The 19,300-nt window shown below is 40.0% G+C and overlaps 1 protein-coding gene across 3 annotated transcripts; it reads right to left on the bottom strand.

Annotated features, from left to right (window-relative positions):
* Nucleotides 1-1,077: 1,077 nt before the first annotated feature.
* Nucleotides 1,078-18,745, bottom strand: dcaf11 (ddb1 and cul4 associated factor 11). Of its 3 annotated transcripts, none has more exons than XM_067577806.1 (15): nucleotides 18,507-18,745; nucleotides 17,949-18,189; nucleotides 12,802-12,929; nucleotides 12,574-12,692; nucleotides 12,221-12,285; nucleotides 11,951-12,051; nucleotides 11,254-11,400; nucleotides 10,316-10,370; nucleotides 9,878-9,946; nucleotides 9,555-9,612; nucleotides 7,920-8,105; nucleotides 7,518-7,671; nucleotides 6,878-7,030; nucleotides 6,605-6,711; nucleotides 1,078-2,271 (listed from the first exon to the last, which is right to left on the bottom strand). In XM_067577806.1, exons 2-15 carry the CDS (start codon nucleotides 18,173-18,175, stop codon nucleotides 2,197-2,199), a joined length of 1,644 nt encoding a protein of 547 aa, XP_067433907.1. In that variant the 5' UTR covers nucleotides 18,176-18,189; nucleotides 18,507-18,745; the 3' UTR covers nucleotides 1,078-2,196. The 3 variants fall into 3 exon arrangements, with proteins under 3 accessions (XP_067433907.1, XP_067433908.1, XP_067433909.1); XM_067577807.1 differs by having other exon boundaries at nucleotides 18,496-18,745; XM_067577808.1 differs by lacking the exon at nucleotides 18,507-18,745 and adding an exon at nucleotides 18,427-18,446.
* Between the last annotated feature and the right edge of the window lie 555 nt (nucleotides 18,746-19,300).

The raw sequence follows: 19,300 nt of genomic DNA on the forward strand, positions 1-19,300 counted from the left end.
AATTGCGGTCTAATTTTAGAGCTCTTACTGCATTGCTGCCATTACTATGACCTTCACGTGACTTTGGTTCCTGTAGCAACTAATTGGAAGTTGTCTCTGTGTGTAGTTTTGGCAGTGGTGGAAAGTAACTAAATACATTTACATTTACAAGTACTGTACTTACAGTAAGTACAGTTTTGAGGTACTTTACCTGAGTATTTCCTTTTTTTGCTACTTTATATTTCTACTCCACTACATTTATTTGACAGCTTTAGTTACTTTTCAAATGAAGATTTGACACAACGGATAATATAGCAAGCTTTTAAAATACAGCACATTGTTAAAGATGAAACCAGTGGTTTCCAACCTTCTTGGCTTTTGCAGTCTTACAAAAAGCAGTGAATAGTGATTTTTCCCTCCAAAATCTCTTATATGGTTTCATTTTAATAAATGTACAAATGATCCAATATTTCACAAAAAACCAAAGATTAGAGAAAAAGTCAAAAACTGAAAGATTTGTATAGCAGAACTTTTTGTTTTTTCTTCTTTCCTCTCCATCATCATCTCATGACCCCTCAGATTTATCTGGTGACCCTTTGGAGGAGCCCGACCCCTATGTTGGGAACCACTGGACTAAACAAGCTAACTGTATATAAAGTAGTTAAAATAGCTCCACCTCTAGCAGCTACAACAGTAACATGCTGCTTAAATACTGATGCTTCAGTTTTAATAATCTAAGGATGTTACTGCTAATACTTATGTACTTTAGCTTAAGTAGGATTTTTTCATATTTTTACATTGCTGCACTGGTACTTTTACTTAAGTAAAGGATCTGAGTAGTTCTTCCACCGCTAGCTACTGGCAAATGTGTGTCTGGCAATTTTATTAAGCTGAGTGAAACATTTAAGGCAAAGACAATCTATTAAAAACAGATTATCATTGAGTGTCATGTGATTATCTGTTCAGTGTGACAACATTTTTGAGAAGTGTCACTGCAAACAGGATATGAAATTGTTCCATTTTCTAAGTGTCCTACTTTTGCATTATTAAAGCCGACTTCACAGTAATTATTCAGTAAAACACTCTTGTTCACTGAGATACATTTGAAGAAAGGTTTTATTGTTACTGTAAAACAACGGGGAGTGAAATATGGGCTTTGATATAAACACCTGAAAATTGCATAAACAGATCAGTGTGCAAGTTTTCATCCACGCACACACATTCCCAGTCCCTTCATCGGATTCTGGCCTTGACATATTTTATAACATACATTCAAATCATTTAAACAGATCACATTTTTATATTGGCAAACAAAATTACTTATATATATATATATTTTTTTTTTTTTTGTCGACTCAGGCTTGTGTTTACAGAGTTGACCCAGGATCAATAATAAGACCTTAGACCACTACTGTGGATAAATTCAGAGGTTGTTTTTAGAATTGAGACAAGTTGAACCCCATGAAGTTGACCAAGTGGTGGACCAATGGTAAACTCAGGAAAGCTACATAATAGCCAGGTTTAGAAGTTGTGACTTTGGGCAACTGACAAATAATGTACTGGATTATTAGAATATATTTGGTCTCTAAATGTGGACTTTGAATCAGACAGCCCCTGAAGTGGGACACAGCTTATGTTACTCATACCAGGAAAGTCAAAACTGATGCCAAATCAGCACGCTGACAACAACCTAAACACTCCCTGAACACACATACCATTAAAATACTATACATTTGTACAGAATTATCATCATCAGTTTCTCCCTGCAATATCCAACATTGATTTATTCATATAACTAACTTACCATTAAATTTCAATAGCTCATTAAGCAGTGCTTTGCATTTTTGAGCTTCAGCACGTTTGGCGTGAAGTGTTTCAGGCCAAATTCAAAAGCTTTGGCCTGTTCATTTTGCGCAAGACAATGGGAAAAAAAAAGCAAACAAGTAGGCCATCCCACTGTGCCCTAATCTGCATTTGACAATGTAAGGCTACAATGCCTTCCAAATGAACACATCACAACCACGCTATAACTGTAATCATTAATATCCAGCATTGAATTTAAAAGATATTTAAGTGTCTCTCAGTCTTTGTTAGCTTATTGCCTTCCTCCGTTTAGGCTGGCCTCGTCCCCCATCTGTGATGATGTCACTTCCTCTGACATCGGTTCCTGTTACTCTTCTCTCGCTGTCTCAAGGCCTTTCTCCTGCTGTCTGTCTGTCAGTCTCTCTCCCTCTCTCTCTCCTCTAGAGGACGGGTTTGTTTGTGCACCCACATTCGAACGGCTCCGTCCCACTGTGGAGAAAATAAAAGACGGGGGAGGTAAAAATGTGACACAAATAATTTTTCCTGTTATGTTTTACTGGTTTGCCACAGTGGCTCTGATTTGAATTTCCCAAAATTTTCAGTGGCTTTTCTTAACTTTTTCAGTCTTGTTAATGTTTTTTTTTCTTTCTGGATTTTTTAAAGCTGAAATCTGTATTTTATTTGAGTTAAAAATAGGTGGAGTCTTGACATTAAAGGCTGCACTTGCGGTCTCTGCGCTGCTTTTCAGTCTCATTAATTTGGGAAGCACATTAATAATTTTCTGGCTGCAATGCTGTCTCATGGGAAAAGACATGTTCTTATGCATAATATTCGTTCCGATGTCACACTATGGGATACACCCCCTTCAGTATTCCTCAGTAGCATTTATCTCATCACACCAATCCTGATTGGCTGGTGATCGCAACATCTGTGTCAGGTGGTTTCACCTACCTTTAAATAGCTTGTGCTACGACACAGGTGTCATTCACGCATCTCTTCATGCTTCAGAGCATACACTCTGTCGTTGGGCTCTAGCTACCTAGATACACTTCAACCCCTTGGCCTTCATCATAGACCGGAGTGCTCTTCACCTAGCCACGCCACGGCTAGATTTTTGGCGGCCTCGGTTTGACAGCCCCCCCTCTCCCCACTGGTGATGGAGCTGGACATTCCCCATTCGCCAGCCCCAACTCCCCGTTGCTCTGTGCGACGCCAGAGCGGCACTGGCACGTCCCAGCCTAGAGGGAAAGAGTCTGTGTTGTGGAAACAGTGACCCTTGTCTCTCCTCCAGTTCACACAAGCACGCCATCACATGTCTTGAATGAACCATTAAACCATGTTTCACTTCGGCATCCAGACCTGGGGCTACGGCCGCGTTCCTCTGCTAGAGGGCCCCATAACAAAATTATTGGGGGCACACAGCCTGGGTGCTGAGAACAATATCACGGGGATACAGGCTTCAATTTGCTGTCACTCCTCCTTGCTTCTCAGGCATAATATATTCTCAGGCTCAGAAGGAGTCGGTTCGCATTCTACAGGGGGAAATTCTCTTGCTGTTAGAAAAGAGAGCAATTCGAACAGAACAGAGTCAAAGCAGATTTTACTCCAGGTATTTTCTGGTCCCCCAAACAGGGGGTGTGAAATTCACCTTATCCTGGATCTCTGAACAAATACCTCAGAAAATGCAAATTCAGGATGCTCACTCATGCATCTCTGTTACGTTTGGTGCGCCAGGGTGACTGGTCTGTGAGGGGCCTCTGGAGCAGGGGTCTCCAGCAGTCCCATATAAATTATTTGCAGCTCTTGGCGGTGTTTCTCACCCTGAAGCACTTTCTCCCATTTCTCAGTGGGCACCATGTCCTGGTGAGAACAGACAATACGACAAAGCAGGCAACTCCTGTCTCTGAGAGCAACACATCCCGGGGGTCCTGAACCTGGCTGCTAACCAGGGGCACGACACTATACGGAGAACGGACTCTGCACCCAGTAATTGTGGCGCATGGAAGTGTGGATGTATTACGGCCGGGCTGAGGTGGGTCTGTTCGCGACAACAGAAAACGCACAGTGTCCACTGCTCTTCTCAATGCGAGGATTAAGCGCACCTCTCAGCGTGGACGTGCTCGCACACATCTGCCACCCATCCTCCTGTATGCATTTCCTCCTTTGGCTATGATACTCCCCACTCTGTCCACAGTGAGGGAGCACTGCCACACACTGATTCTAATAGCTCTGCACTGGCCAGCAGTGCACTGGCTGGTGGAGATTTATCAACTGTTGTGTGGACAGCCGTGGCAACTCTCGCTGCACAGGGACATGTTGTCCCAGGCGGGGGGTACACTCTTTCAACCTCATCCGGAATGCCTGGTTCTATGAGCCTGCCCCATGAGTGGTATAATTTAAGCACAGTGGGGCTGCCTCAGAATGTAATTAACACCATTCATAGCGCTAGAGCATCCTCCAGCAGGTCTTTTTATGACTGTAAATATTAGGTGTTTGAGGAGCGGTGTCTCAGGCAGGGACACGTTTCCTTTCAATGCACGGTCATTTCTGCAGGACTTGATTGACACACACAAAGCCTTCTCCAACTAAAGTGTACTTGGCTGCTATTGCTGCATGTCATGTGGGGTTTGATGGTAAAACAGCATGCCAACATCCATTGGTCGGCTGTTTTATGAAAGGGGCGCATAGGCTCCTTCCTGTTTCCAGGCCGCTGGCGCCCCCACGGGACTTGGCGGTGGTTTTGGATGGGCTCTCTGGCCCTCCTTGTGAACCACTGGAGTAGGGATGCACCGATCCAACTTTTTCAGTCCCGATACCGATACTTGGGCTTTGGGTATTGGCCAATACCAAGTACCGATGTGATACCAGTGTTTCATTAATAAGCTGTATGCCTCACGGCGTGGAAGAGACTGGGATCATTCTTTTATGTGTAACGTAAAATCAGGCTTGACTTAAACATTGTTTTTCTAACAAAATGTAACAAATAAATACATAGTAATAATGGTATTATTGAATGGTATTCAATACCAGATCGGCCTATTGTCACCAACACCTGATCCAGCTATTTGAGTCAGTATTGGACGGATATCCGATATCAGTATCAGTATCAGTGCATCTCTACACTGGAGGAGGTTGACTTGAAACATATGTCTTTGAAGACAGTGTCGTTGCTGAGCATCTGCTAAACAGGTCAGTGATATTCACATGCTTTCAGTGCACCCTTCATATACTCAGTTTGCCCCAGGGCATGTCAGGGTGTCACTAAAACCTAACCTCGCCTTTGTGCCCAAGGTTGTTGGCTCACGGTATTCTCTTCACCGCCTTTTTCTTCCCCTAAAGAACAGCAGTTGCACATGCTGTGTCCAGTTTGTGTCTTGCCCATCTATATGGACTGGACTAAGAGATTTCGGAGAGGTGACCAACTCTTTGTATCCTGGGCTAATCCCCATATTGAAAAACCTATTACAAAGCAACGGCTCTCCTGCGGGGTTGTGGGGGCGCTTGCTCTAGCTTATACGGGCCAGGGACTGCAGGCACCAGCAGGCCTGCAAGCTCATTCCACTCATGGTCTGGTCACATCCTTGGTTTTGTTTAGAGGGGTTTCCATTCAGGACATTTGTGCAGCAGTGAGCTGGTCTTTGCCCCTCACTTTTGTCTGGTTTTATAGACTGGATGTCTCTGCTCTCTGTGTAGCTCACACAGTACTGGGCTAGAGTACTACTGTTTGAGTGCTGGTGGTTGCTGAGCTAAGCTTGCCTGGCAATGCGGGAGTCTCCATATCCCATAGTGAAACATTCAAACGAATACTATGCATGAGAACTTTAGGTTACTTGCGTAACCCTGGTTCTCAGAGTAATATGAGTGAGATGTCTCACCAGACAACCCTTCTTGCTGCGGTGAAGCAAGAAGAGGTGCTTATTTTAAATGACACCTGCATGGTAGCGTAAGCTGTTTAAAGGTAGGTGGAACCACCTGACATGGACGCTGTGATCACCAGCCAATCAGGATTGGTGTAATGAGATAAATGCTTCTGAGGAATCAAAGGGGTGCGTATCCCCTAATGAGACATCTCACCCATACTACTCTGAGACCTGAAGTTACACATGTAACATGTGTTTTCCATCATTTTTGTAGTTTGATGCACTGAAATCAACAATAAATCATGACTGTTGGATAAACCTTTCAACATTTAAATTTTACAGTGGCTAAATCAAATAAATAATAGGCTTTGATGCAAACTCCTGAAGCAGAGCATTTTTTTGAGGCAAGTATACAACTATCTTAAAAACAACAAAAAAAAAGTTACGCAAGATCACTGAACAGTGCACTTCTGTAATTAACAAACTATGTAAGTATGTCTTTTAAAAAAATTATTATTATAATTTGGACATTTCTGCCTTTATTGGCAGACAGTGGAGAGATGACAGAAAATGAAAGTAGACAGAGATGGGGAATGACCTCACATTTTGCAATAACCATGTGGCTATGTCAATAATCTGAGTTCACTAAACGGCAGACAATAAGAAAATGTTGTTTTCCATTCAGAAAAAACAGAAGCATCCTCTACAGCGGGGATAGAAACTGCTAAAAAGTGCAATTTAATGCAATATACAGAAAAATAACTACTTTATTTCCACAAATAGTCTATTTGATTTCTAACTGTTACCAGAAAACATATAAAATTCTCTGATTTCTCTTAATTTCTTGATATTCCGTTACTAGAGGAAATACTGTAATTTAATGCTGCTCTATTCAATCCTTTTACAATTTTTCTGAAGTGTTGTATTTTCATGTTATCTCCAGTCGAACAGTTTGCACTCACAGAGCTGCTGATGATGTTGTCCTCGTACGGATGCCAACTGACGTCCCTCACACACGCTTCATGGCCTGACAGTTTGGAGACCACGGTACCCGTCAGTATGTCATAAACTGCACAGACACACAAAAGGTTAATGACTGACACACTTGGTGGAAGATACGAAATAACACAACTACACATTGCAGGAAAGACATACAGTATAATGTGAGGACAGATGCAGCATAATCCCACAAAAAACTCAAGAGTTGTTGGATTGATTTGATTGTTGAGACTCACTGATGATTTTGCCAGTGGAGCAGCCAGAGTAGATGAACTTCTGCCCTGTGCTGAACTCTGGAGAGAAACGGCAGCGGATGAGGGTGTGCAGAACGCCGTGACCGCGGTAGGTCATCACTGAGGTGTCACCTGTCAGCTTGTGTCTCTTCAGGGCTGAAAGGGACAACAGGCCCAAAACGTAAAGAAACAAAATTTTTTTAAGAGACTTTTATGCTTTTTTCGGCACCTGAAAGTAATCATATAACTGAGCTGAGTTTTGTACGATTTCCATCCTGAACATCTACGATATAGCTAAAAAAGTAGTTTCCCCCCCTTCCGCCCTCTTTCTCCCTGCTCAATCTCATTATCTGAGCTCCTTTCCTTCACCTCTCCTCTACTCCTTCCCTCCTCTTTGACTTGTAATAGTAATCACTCATCTCCCCAACCATGGTTTTATAACTGTCGTATCCCCTTACTCTCAACACACACTCTCACGTCTCACCTCTCTGTCATTGGCCCTCTCTCCCTTCTTTTATAACCTCGCTTCATCTTTAATCTCCTCCTCTTTTATTCTTCCATGTGACCTCTCCCCCGCTTGTCCTCCTCTTGCCCTTCTCCCCTCCTTCCTCCCACTAGTGGCTCCTTTCTCTCCCTTCCTCACCTCTCTGGGGAACCTGCTGCCAGCGGTAATCCCAGTTCTGCTGGGTGACAGCCAGACGTGAGGCTGCCAGCCCCTCTTTCGGTGAGAACTTCCTGACGTCCCAGAGCTTGATGGACTGGTCCTTCGAGTTGCTGATCAGATAGCGGGCATCACCCTAGCACAGTCACGACACAAGTGGGGATGATCAGATTTATAAAAGAAAATAGTGACATGAATAACTAAATATATAGGACTAGAGCAGGAGATCCGGCTGCTGATGAGGTACTTTAATCGCAGGCATTTAAATTGATCAACTCTCTAAAAATTGCTCCAATCATCAGTCAAACTCTACTACCCGTAACTTTTCATTGACAGACTGATAAAACACCCGCAGTATTCCTCTCTTCTTCTCCCCTCCCCCACCTTGCTGTGGATGAAGGTGATGCCGTCTCGGTGGCCGGCCAGCTGTCCGACAGGCTGCGGTCTGTCCTCCCGCAGCGTCCGTCTGTCCCACACCTTGCACAGTGCGTCGTCGCTGCCAGAGAAGAGCAGCTGGGACGAGCTGTCTGCGAACGCCACCGCATTCACATCGTCCTCGTGGGCATCAATCTGACGGGGAGAGACGTAAAAGAAAAAGTCTATTTCAGAGAGGAGGGCGTGCACGTCAGTAAGGCTTATGTGAAAATGTGTTCTTCTGTGTACTTGTGCATGTCTGTGTAGAGTGTACTGTAGAACATTAGTAGGATTCGTGAGCCAGCACAGTGAAACTTGGACAAATAAATGTTCAGTTCTCTGCAGCAGATGAGCAGGTCAGTGCTACAAACAAGCTTTGGAAGCGTAGCTACACAGGAAGTGAATGTTAACTGAGCTACTGTATCCCTCTATTAGAGTTGTCATTGCATTTAGTGACACATATGTACATATGAAATACTTGATGAGTCTACCTTCAAGACTGAATAACAGAGGGCCACTCCATCATTTTAATTAAATGTAAATTTGAATGTAAAAGGAATAAAGTGTCAAGTTTAGAAAAAGGACAATAATAAGTTTACTGTAGTCTGTATAATATTTAATTCTGTTAAATGAAAAGGCTGGCAATATTCTATTTTTCTATTATTGTAAATAAATCCTATAAAAATACCAAAACCAACAATACTTTAGTCAACCTCTCAATACTTTCTGACTTCTCTATCCTGTCTGCGGCACTCAGCCACAAAACCCACTGGTTCCTATTGAAGGCGTACACCTTTAAAAATGGTCACAAATATAGTTTCATTTTTTCAAATGATTCAGTAATTTCCTAAAACAGGTGGTTAGTGTAGTATTTAGCAAACATTATTTAAGCAGAGGTTAACACTACTTTAGTTGAGGACTATTTTCATCCATGTATTTGGCACTATAGTGAGTGTTTCCTGCAGCAGGATGGTGTGTGTGACGTTGACTTCAAATAAACTACAGTGTGTGTGTTCATGGTTATAAAGGAACATGTCAACCAGTGCAACAGTGTGGCTCATTTTGTGTTTGGAAGAACAATGGAGAAAAATAAACTACTGTATATCAGACTTGGACTTGTCAGTTGGTTCAATTCATTGTTGGTTTTGTTTTTTTCATGGGATTTTTTAACAATATGAAAAATAAACATGAGGAAGTGAAAGAACAGCACAATTGGGCAGAAGGAAGAAGTTCAGAGATAAAGCACACACACACCGACGCAGAGGTAATGGAGGGACAGAATGAGAAAGAACTTAAGACAGTGATGAAGCAGATGGTAGAGGTCAGCTACTGACTTCTACGCAGAGGGTGGGTTGTGGGAGGAGGAGGGAGGTGGGTTTAACTCCCCTGTCCCATGGTGGGGTGGAGCTGGACTTTCTGCTGCTACAGACAGCAGCAGAGCGGTGTTAAACTTTATGTGAGCCGGCGCACTTTTTGGTCTGTTAATGTCCGGCTCACCTTGGCCGCAGGATGAGGCACAAGCAGACAGAGGTGAGCATGAGTCAGGTTCAGGTACACACATTGCAGGCAAAGCAAAAAACACCAAATGCACTCACACACACTAACCTTCAACGTCCGCTTATTCTGCTCAAGATCAAAAACGTAAAGGCAGCCGTCATTTGCTCTGAAAGGAGACAAATTCAAATGAAGTGGTTTAATGCTACTGATCTGCCTGGATTGAGTCTGTTTTATATGAGGTACTTGTCTTCCAAACTAAAGTATTCATAACACTGGCTACAAGAAGGAAAAAGTGTATTCAACTTCCACTTTGAGCAGACAGCTGTCAGAACAAGAAGGGCTGCTTGAATTTACATTTCTGAAAGAGACTTCAGTCCTGCTCTCAGCTCTGTCTGTCACCGCCTTGAAACATAAAAGCAAATTGTACTCACCCTCCCAGGATCTCTTTGCCATCTGTGGATGCAGCCAGTGAGAACACACAGAACCTCCTCTCATCTGGACTACAAAGCACAACAGCACACACACACACAAGCAGGTTGACACCGCAGCAATAGCACCATTATTTAATTACAACTACGCTGTCAATCTCACACCAAAAAAAGCTTGATGAAGGCATGCATCACCTCTTGAACAACGCTATTGTTAGAGGGACTGTGAGTTTAATGGTAGTGCTTTGTTGAAAATGGGTCGTAATGATCTCTGCAATTAACAAAGTAACACACATGGAGCGAGAGGATGGATGTTGAGGTGACAAGTTCTGACAGCATCATTCATCCAGGTGGTAATGAAGGGGGAGGAGGACCAGCTGGTAGGGAATGATAGATTACCTGCTCCGTAATGTTATAAGTTACTATGAGGGAAACACTAACTTGAGGTCCAGGGCGGTGTGGTTTTCACTGTCTCCATCTATACTGCACAAATGAACTGTGGAGAAGACACAGAGACAGACGGAACAGATGAGTAAAACAACATGTTATGTAACTGATAGCGGAACACAACTAATAATAGTCTATTTATAGTCTTAATAGTAAACATTAAAAAAGACCTATGCCCAGTATTTCCTGAGGCTTTGGTTAATGTTAGGCTACAGTACAAATATAGCTCCTGTTTGGCTAACTCTGCCTTAAAGAAGTCAGTTTGGTCTTTAAATACACAAACAGTTGCCAGTTAAAAAAACTAACCTTCATGAAGGTGGGATTTATTGCAAAATTGTTGTTTTTGACTGCTTTGGTTTTAGCTAGTTGTGCCTAATAAACGGGCCCCTGAATGTAGTTCCAGTGCTTTTTAATGCACCAACAAGTTAGCTGAGGAGTTATTATTAGTGTTAACATTAGAGAACATTAAATTACTGTAAATTATAAAGGGAATTCTTTAGATTTTTTGTTTCACAGTCACAATAAGCATGTCCAATTAAGTTTGTTTTTATCTTTGAGCCCCTTAAAACAATATAATTTTAGTGACTCCAATAGGCAAACTGAGATGCATACAGTGAGTGAGAATACAAACACAAAGATTTATGGGTAGCATGAGATACACTGTCATATTTAGCATGTCTTATGAATTGGTATGAACATCATAAAAGGTAAATTATAAAAATTTGCAAATGCTATGTTAAAGTTATAATGGCCAGCATCTGATTTGTTTTGATGTTACTGCAACACTATTGAAAGTCAAACATGGGTAACGTGTGTGGTTCTTGGGGAATGAGTAGCTGTCCAAGCCACAACACTTGAAAGCAAAACACTATAATGACTGTCTCTTTGGCCTCCTTACATCATACAGTATCTAACACGACCCGTAGCCTTACTGTAGTCAGACCAGCTAGAGTAGAGCACATGCTGTGCATCTGGGGTGAAGCACACGTCCAGCACACTCCAACCAACGTCTCGCGCTTTCACTGTTTGCTGTAGGTGAAAGCGCCCCCTGCTGGTGTCGTACAAGCGGATGTTCTGATCTGTAGCGAGTAACAGAAGAAACAACAACAAAAAAAGTTAAAATTAAATCATAGCTGGATTTATTTTAAAGGATCTAAAGAGTTCATGTAAAAAATTAAATTTTTCCTTGTTGTCATGTTATAACAATCACACTCATTTTGTCTTTAGCATGTTTTTAATGTGTATTGAATAGTTTAGGGGGTGGCTGTGGTAGCTTTTGAAGACCTGTTGTTCATGACTTATACTGTTTTCTTACAAAAAACAGCAATTTAACTTAAAAAAGAAGTGAAAATTCAAGGAAAATAGTAATGAAAATAAATGAATATGATATGATGCTACCAAATTAGGCAAATTTGTATTTATGTAGTTTGTTTTACACTAGTTTGATGTCAGATAGTTATGTAGTTAAGGAGTTAAAACTTCTCTGTGACTGACCCCATTTTGTACATGACACTACATAAATGGCCCTGATAATTTGGTAGTCTGAGCAGTTTTAAACAAACTCTAAGAATCGCTTTCAGATATGATTTAGTTCCTCGGGTTTCTCATGTTGGATATCGGGATATTTACCTTGGCAGGCAGAGAGGAACATGTTGCCATCCTCGCTGTACACTCCACAGAAGGCTTTCTGCTGGTATGTATCCTTATGGGATACATCGTTTGGCAGGAAACTGTGAGGGAACACAAGGGTCAATATCACTCGACAGACAGCAGCACGAGTCCTCTTGTAAACATCATGTGTGGTGTATTGTAGAGCTTCATAATAACTTATAGTGTCACTTATTGGTAATTTGGTATGAAATGATATTTGAAGGTTTGTAGAGCTTTAATAACACTTACTGTGTGCGGATACGACTGCACTCTCCATGGGAAAAACTGGAGCCTCTACACCTGCCTTGTTCTCTCTAAGAAGCACAAAGCACAAGCACAAAAACATGATGAAGCTGGTCCACATTTACAGTCCGTCCAACACAAACAAGTGATTAAAATCTTTGGACAAAATGGTAAAAGTAGAGCTCTTACTTATTTCAAAATATTCTCATAGAATTGTAAATGAAACTTATGGAAACAAATCCTCATAATGTTAATTCATGCCTCTTGCTGTTATTTTAATGCTAGCAATTTGCCAGTTGCACTCTAGCCTGGTCTCCAGTACGACTGCTGGTTTTTAGTTTGTATATCTGTGGTCTGACCTCTGTTAGCATGTGGGTGAAACTGTGTCGGCCTTTCAGGTTAGAGGAGGCCGTGGCCAACAGGATCTGAGTTCGGATCTCACTGCGGTCCAACTCGTTTGTGTCAGGCTGGGTGTCCACTGGAAAGATAAAACAAAAAACAAGTCTCAGTATAAGTTAACATCTGACAACAAACATTTTACATACAAAAGATACATTCTGATTAAATTGTTTGTGTCAGTAGGTTACCTGGTGGATTGTAGCGGTCACCCAGTCGACCCTCCCAGGCTCCATCACTGTCCTCATCAGAGTCAGAGTATGACTGGACCAGCTGCAGCCCCGTGGCTCCACTGCCATGGACCAGTCTGACCTGGCCCCTGCACAAACACATCATTTTAACAACAAATCAATCCAGGTTGAGACAAATGATCAAATTTATTTAACCCTCTACAGCAATGTGTGCAACATAAATAAGAATTTCAAAGCATAGCGAGCAAAAGTGGAACAGAAATCTCAAATGCTGATAACTGTGTGTCAAAATAAATCCTTGTAATATTGAAAAATCACATCCACAAATCAATTAGTCATTCAGAATGTAACTAGTCCAGCTGCAGTCCTGCTGCCCAGACACCAGTCTACCTACAGGCTGCTTTGGTACAGCAACCGTTTTGTACTGTTTCTCCACTGAGCAGTTCCACTTTAACAGATGGAGGACCAGTGGCTCGCTCCAGGGTTGTTCAAAGCTAACTGAAGTGAGAAGCCAGAGTGCTACTTTTCTATTTTGACGCTTACAGATCCAGGTACTTTCTAGTTCTGACTCCTCTGCTGTGTTATTACTAGAGGCCCCTCTACTGTCATGGATCAGTTCCAAGTGTTGAAAACCATTTTTTTTGGAAGTGGTTGTTAACAGAGGGAATATTCAGAAATTTCCCCCGTCTCTTTAACTGCATTAAAATCAAACTGGAATGGGAAATTCCCGACCTCCACTAGGCTGTACCAGCATTGGAATGTAATGTGATGTTTCAATTATTTGTTCACTTAACAGAGAGGTGAAAAACACTGCCAACTTTCCCTCTATTTAAAAGAGTGTCTGGTAAACTGAGCGATTACAAGTCACCTTCACAGCAGCTACTGTAGATGTGACAAGTGTTACTTTACTTTCCTCTATAAAAGGTTGCATATTTGACAGATCTACACGACCAGTCAAAAGTTTGGACACACCTTCCCAGTCACTTGAATGAAAAGTGTGTCCAAACCTTTGACTGGTACTGTACCTTAAAAATCTCATTTAGATATCACCAATTTATGGCGATCAGTAGATCATAAATTGATGTACTGATCAATTAAATCACTTATTAAGTGATGAAGTGATGTAACAGTATACATTTTTCATGTACTGACCTTCACTCAAGCAACTCATATAGCGCTTTTAAGTTGAAGTAATAAAATTGGCCAAATACACTTATCAGATCATGCACTGTCACAAATGACATTAAGGAGAGGTAAGGAAAAGGTGCTGGTAATTGGATATTTAATAACTTCCTCCTTTTAGAAAATGAGTTTAAAACAAAGCTAAAAAGAGTGTTACAAGACTATATAATGTATAACGATACAGAAGATCCAGTAATGTTATGGGAAGGGGCAAAGATTGTTCTAATGGGTGGAATATTAGCCTATGCCTCCTTTATGAAAAAACAAAACCAAATGTAAGAAAATCACTTGAAAGGAAAATTGAGGAATTAGAAAAAAGTACATAAGTACATAAGAAATTAGAAAAAGTACATAAGTACATAAGAAATTAGAAAAAGTACATAAATATCCAGGGAAACCTAAGTATTGAAGAACCTTAAAGAGGCTAAAGCAGCAATGAATGATTTCTTAAATATGGAAGTAGAAAAATCACTGTCCATTGTAAGACAAAGAACATATGATGGAGGCCCCAGAGCAGCTAAGGTGTTGGCCTACAAACTTAAAAACAGCAAAAGAAGGCATCAGTATGCAGGTAAATGAAAAGGATAAAAAGGTAATAATAAGGGGCTGGAATGAGATAGCAAACCAATTTGCAAAATATTACCAGGGTCTCTATGATGCTGCCGAAAATATTGTAAACAAAGATAAGTTAATGCAGTTTTTCCAAAAAGCTGAACTTACCTAAAGTTACAGAAGAACAGAATATCACACTTACGTAGGCAATATCAGAGGAGGAGATTTATAATCATATTAATAAAATAGATAAGTCTCTTGGAAGTGATGGACATACAAACAAGTTTTACAAAGAATTCCAGTTTGACCTTTTTGCATTTCTATGTAAAGCCTATAATTGGGCATTGGATAACGAAACATGGACAGCAGCGTGGAACTCCTCTATTATAACAATGTTATATAAACCAGGTAAAAATCCTACAGATTTTTCATCCTATAGGTCAATCAGTCTTTTAAACACAGATCATAAACTTCTATCTTCATTACTAGCGACCAGACTAGCAAAAGTTATACCACAACAAATAAATCCAGATCAAACTGGGTTTATTAGTCAAACACAGCTTGTTGATAACGTGAGACGAACATTAAACATTATAGAGACAGCTCAGAAACAGAATGTCCCTGTGGGAATAGTTACCTAGACGCTAAGAAGGCCTTTGATAAGGTCCTATGGCCTTATCTATATTAAAACCTTAAGTAACTTTGGCTTACACACCACCTTTATAAATTGGTTGAAAGCTTTGTACAAGCAGCCAAACGCCTGAGTCAGAGTTAATGGGGTAATATCTAATATCTTTAAGATACGGACCAGGTACCAGACAGGGGGATCTGCTATCCCCACTGATTTCTGTTCTATGTATCGAACAGCTGGCACAACATATTTAGATAAGAACAGACAATAAAAGGCATATATACAGCAGGAGAAAATCAGAAATTTTCAATGTATGCAGATGACACATTAATTTATTTATCTAAGCCTGAACAGTCAATTGAAGTGTTAATGAATGTAATTTAAGACTTTGGAGCCATTTCAAAATTTCCAAATGGAAGGAAATATAAAATATAATATATGGAATGGAAAAAATAACCTCGAGAATTAGAAATCGAGTTCATACCTTAGAAAAAATATGGGAACAATTGGTGAGGTATACAACATACAATATTTCTGATTAACCTCCCGTTAGATGTGATAACTAAGACAATAATAATATATTAATTGTACTGATGTCTTTCTCTTTGTACATGGGTATACACAAGAATGTGAGTGTGAATATATGTGTATGTGTATGTATATATGCATGTGTGTGTGTATCCATGATACCTGGTTGTTGTTCCTATAATGTATCCTCTGACTTAAATTTATCTGTTTAATCAAATATATCATAAGAATTAATATTTATGTAATCAGTTATGTTATTCACTACTTTTTTGTCTTTTTTCTTTGATTTTTTTGTTTATGCTCAGTAACTAATTATTATGTTATATAATTTCTTAAAATGCAAACAAAAAACCCCAAAACAAAAAAAACCCCAACCCATATAGCCCTTTTCCACTGGCATTTCCATTATCATTTTAAACATGTTGAGTGGGCAGACCAATATCTAAATTGTCTTGTTTGGCTAAAATTCTGGATTCACTTGTAAATTGTCAACTTAAGGAATTTCTCACTGCAAACTCTGTTCTGAGTCCGCATCAGTCCAGGTTCAGGCTTTTGCACAGCACTGTTTCTGCTTTGACTTTGGTTGTGAATGACTTTGCCAGCGACTTGGATGAGAAAAAACATCGTTCCGCCATCTTTGTGAACTTCTCCAAGGCATTTGACACTGTTGATTACTCCTTGCTTTTACATATTTACATCAAGTAATGTTGGTTTTAGTTCAAGTGCCTATGTATGTTCCCTGAATTACCTATCTGATCAGCACCAGTCAGTGAACTTGGGAACTATTTGAGTTTTTACTGATAGCTAAGGGTGTTACACAAGGCTCAATTCTAGGTCCAGTTCTTTTTACAGTTTATATTAATCATATTTCTTCATTGTTAACTAACTGCCATGCACATTTATACATGAATGATATTGTATTGCAGACTCTGCTCAGCTAGCTATGGAGAATCTGCAACATTCCTTTCCTTCCCACTTAATGATCATAAATTGTACTGAATGCACATAAAACTAAGTTTATGTTATTCTCTAAAGCTAGAGGTAATGGTAGCAAAAACTTTCATATTTCCACTGTACAAGGATCCCATATTGAGAAATTTACAGAATATAAATACCTTAGCATATGGATAGTTGACAAAGTCACATTCAAATTTCTAATAGACAATCTTGTTAACAAATTTCAACAAGAAATTGTTTTTTATATATATATATATAGAAATAGAACTAACTTTCCAATGTTTTGTAGGAAAAAGATTGTTGAAGCTGTTTTCTCTCTGTCTTGGATTTTGGTGATGTGATTTATAGGCATGTCTCTGCCTCTACTCTCAAGCCCTCAGATGCTGTTTACCATTCTGCCATTAGGTTATTACTGGAGATCTTTATAGCACTCATCATTGTATTCTGTACGAAAAGTTGGGTGGTCTTCTCTGTCTGAGAGACGTGATAAGCATATGTATTTATTTATCTACAAGGCCCTTATTTGGAAGCTAGCATCTTGTATCACATCTATGCTAGATTGGTCTTATGGACCACATCATACTCAGTCTAATGACTGGCTTTCACTACAAGTCCCTAGAGTTTGTAGTGAGCTTGGAAGATCTGCATTTTGTTTTTATGCTCCGACTGCCTGGAACTCTTTGCAGAGCACCCTAAAAAATTACACTTTAGTAACTCTTGGACATTTTAAATCTATGATCACCAACCACTTGACGTCTGTCTGTACTTGTTTTAATTTATCTGTTTATCTCGTATCTTTTATCATCTATATACTTGTTTTAATTGATTTGTTTGTTTTTATATCTTGTATCTTTTATTAACTGTACTTATACTTGTTTTGACTGTTTTCTTTTATCTTTTGAGTTTAAATAAAGGTTATATGAAATATATGTTATATATATATATATATATATATATATATATATATATATATATATATATATATATATATTTCAAATATATTTTATTGCTTTTTATATTTTGTTAATATATTTAATGTCACTGTATACATATATGTATTTACTGTTTTTCTGTAATGGAGCCTTGCAGCCAAAGTATTTCACATGATTGTACTTGTATAACCGGAGTGACAATAAACATGTTGAATCTTGAATCATTGTGATGTCATGATATCAACATTTGTCCAGTTATCCACATGAATAAAAACAATAAATCAACAAACAACAAACGGGGCAACATTGTCATGAGTTGTGTCACTGTTAGTGTGTTTAAAACTATAAACACCCCCCCAGTTCACCTCCTCAGTAGGTAAGCCAGCACTTCTGCTAAGTCAACGTCCTCCTCTGGTGCTGGCTGTCTGTCTCCTGGCTGCCTGTCAGCCGTCCTGCGGCCTCGGCTGCTGCTGCTGCTGCTGCTGCTACTGCTGCTGCTCTGGTTTGCTTCTCCTGCTTCAGACTGCTCAACTGGGTTGCCACTGGAAGAGCCCCTTCCACCAGACATCCCAGAACTGGACTGAGAGCCCATAGACTGAAGGGGGCCTGGCAGGGAGAGCACATCAAAAACAAACAGTTTTGGATTTACCTTCGAAAAAAGTTATTGAGATATTGAGTGTGTGATACATATACAGGCAGGAAATGGTAATAACGGCAGCAAAACAAAGCTCTGCACTAGCGGAAATTCAGAATATTTCCGCGACATATAACACTTCTACTTCTTCATGCTGCAACTACTTCTTCTGCAAACTTAAGTCGGCAAGCACACATACTTTACTGCACCTTAGCTCATTATGCTCAAGATGCAGAGGCTCTTTTTGTTCAGCAAGCTAACAATGCTAACGACTTAACGTTAATGTTACCGTCTAGCTGTCAAACAGTCCTGACAGCTCGTCGGTCCGGCTCTTTTTCGTTTCGGGGGCGAACTTAATAATGTGCCCGATGTGTTACCTCACTGCAGTCTAACATGAAACGCTGACGTTTATCACACACATAAAAAACAGGCTGAATGTTTGACAGCACAGTATTCATCCGGTTTTATCAGTTGGCTAACAGGGCCAGTCCCTGAGTCGCCATGTTGTTTACAAAAGTGTGAAAAAACCCTGCTCCTCTCGCCGTCACGTGATCACAGCGCTGTCGCTCGAGTCAGCTCCGCGGAACAAACTCTGACTAAAAAGGGATTCAGTATATTATTTAAAGATCCTCTCCAGGCATGTTTTAAGGTGTATATAAAATACTCTAGTTTGATGATAATAATTTGTGTCTGATATGGTTTTTCCCACAAAAAAGGTTAAATTATCTTATCAACAGATGACATATTGAGCCACTTTCAACCCATGAAATGCCGATTTTTTAAAATAAATTTGGTGTCAGTGTCTGTATTGATGATTATCAGTAGCCTATTGATGTGTTTCATTCCATACAGTCTGTGGTTTCATTACAGTACAGTCATATGATTTAGTTTACAGCGCAAAACACGTTTAAGTGTGCAGTACCTCTTTAAAATCCTTAAAATGACATCTACTCCTTCTCCCTCATTAAAAAATCAAGAATCTAATAACAAATGTTTATTTTGAAAGTTTAACAGCTGGACACAAGATGTCTACTTCACTGTAAAGTTCATTCTCAGTGATTGTGCACTGGAGGCTTCAAGTTT

The sequence above is a fragment of the Thunnus thynnus genome, chromosome 21, assembly GCF_963924715.1.
Source record: "Thunnus thynnus chromosome 21, fThuThy2.1, whole genome shotgun sequence".
Lineage (NCBI taxonomy): Eukaryota > Metazoa > Chordata > Actinopteri > Scombriformes > Scombridae > Thunnus > Thunnus thynnus.

Excerpts from the sequence above, each read along its gene's own strand:
- dcaf11 (XM_067577806.1), bottom strand. The coding sequence starts at position 18,175 with ATGGGCTCTCAGTCCAGTTCTGGGATGTCTGGTGGAAGGGGCTCTTCC. Across the intron at positions 12,930-17,948 it reads CTGGCTTACCTACTGAGGAG|GGGCCAGGTCAGACTGGTCC; the intron begins GTGAACTGGGGG and ends GTGTTTGTGCAG. Across the intron at positions 10,371-11,253 it reads CTCTAGCTGGTCTGACTACA|TTCATTTGTGCAGTATAGAT; the intron begins GTAAGGCTACGG and ends TCTTCTCCACAG.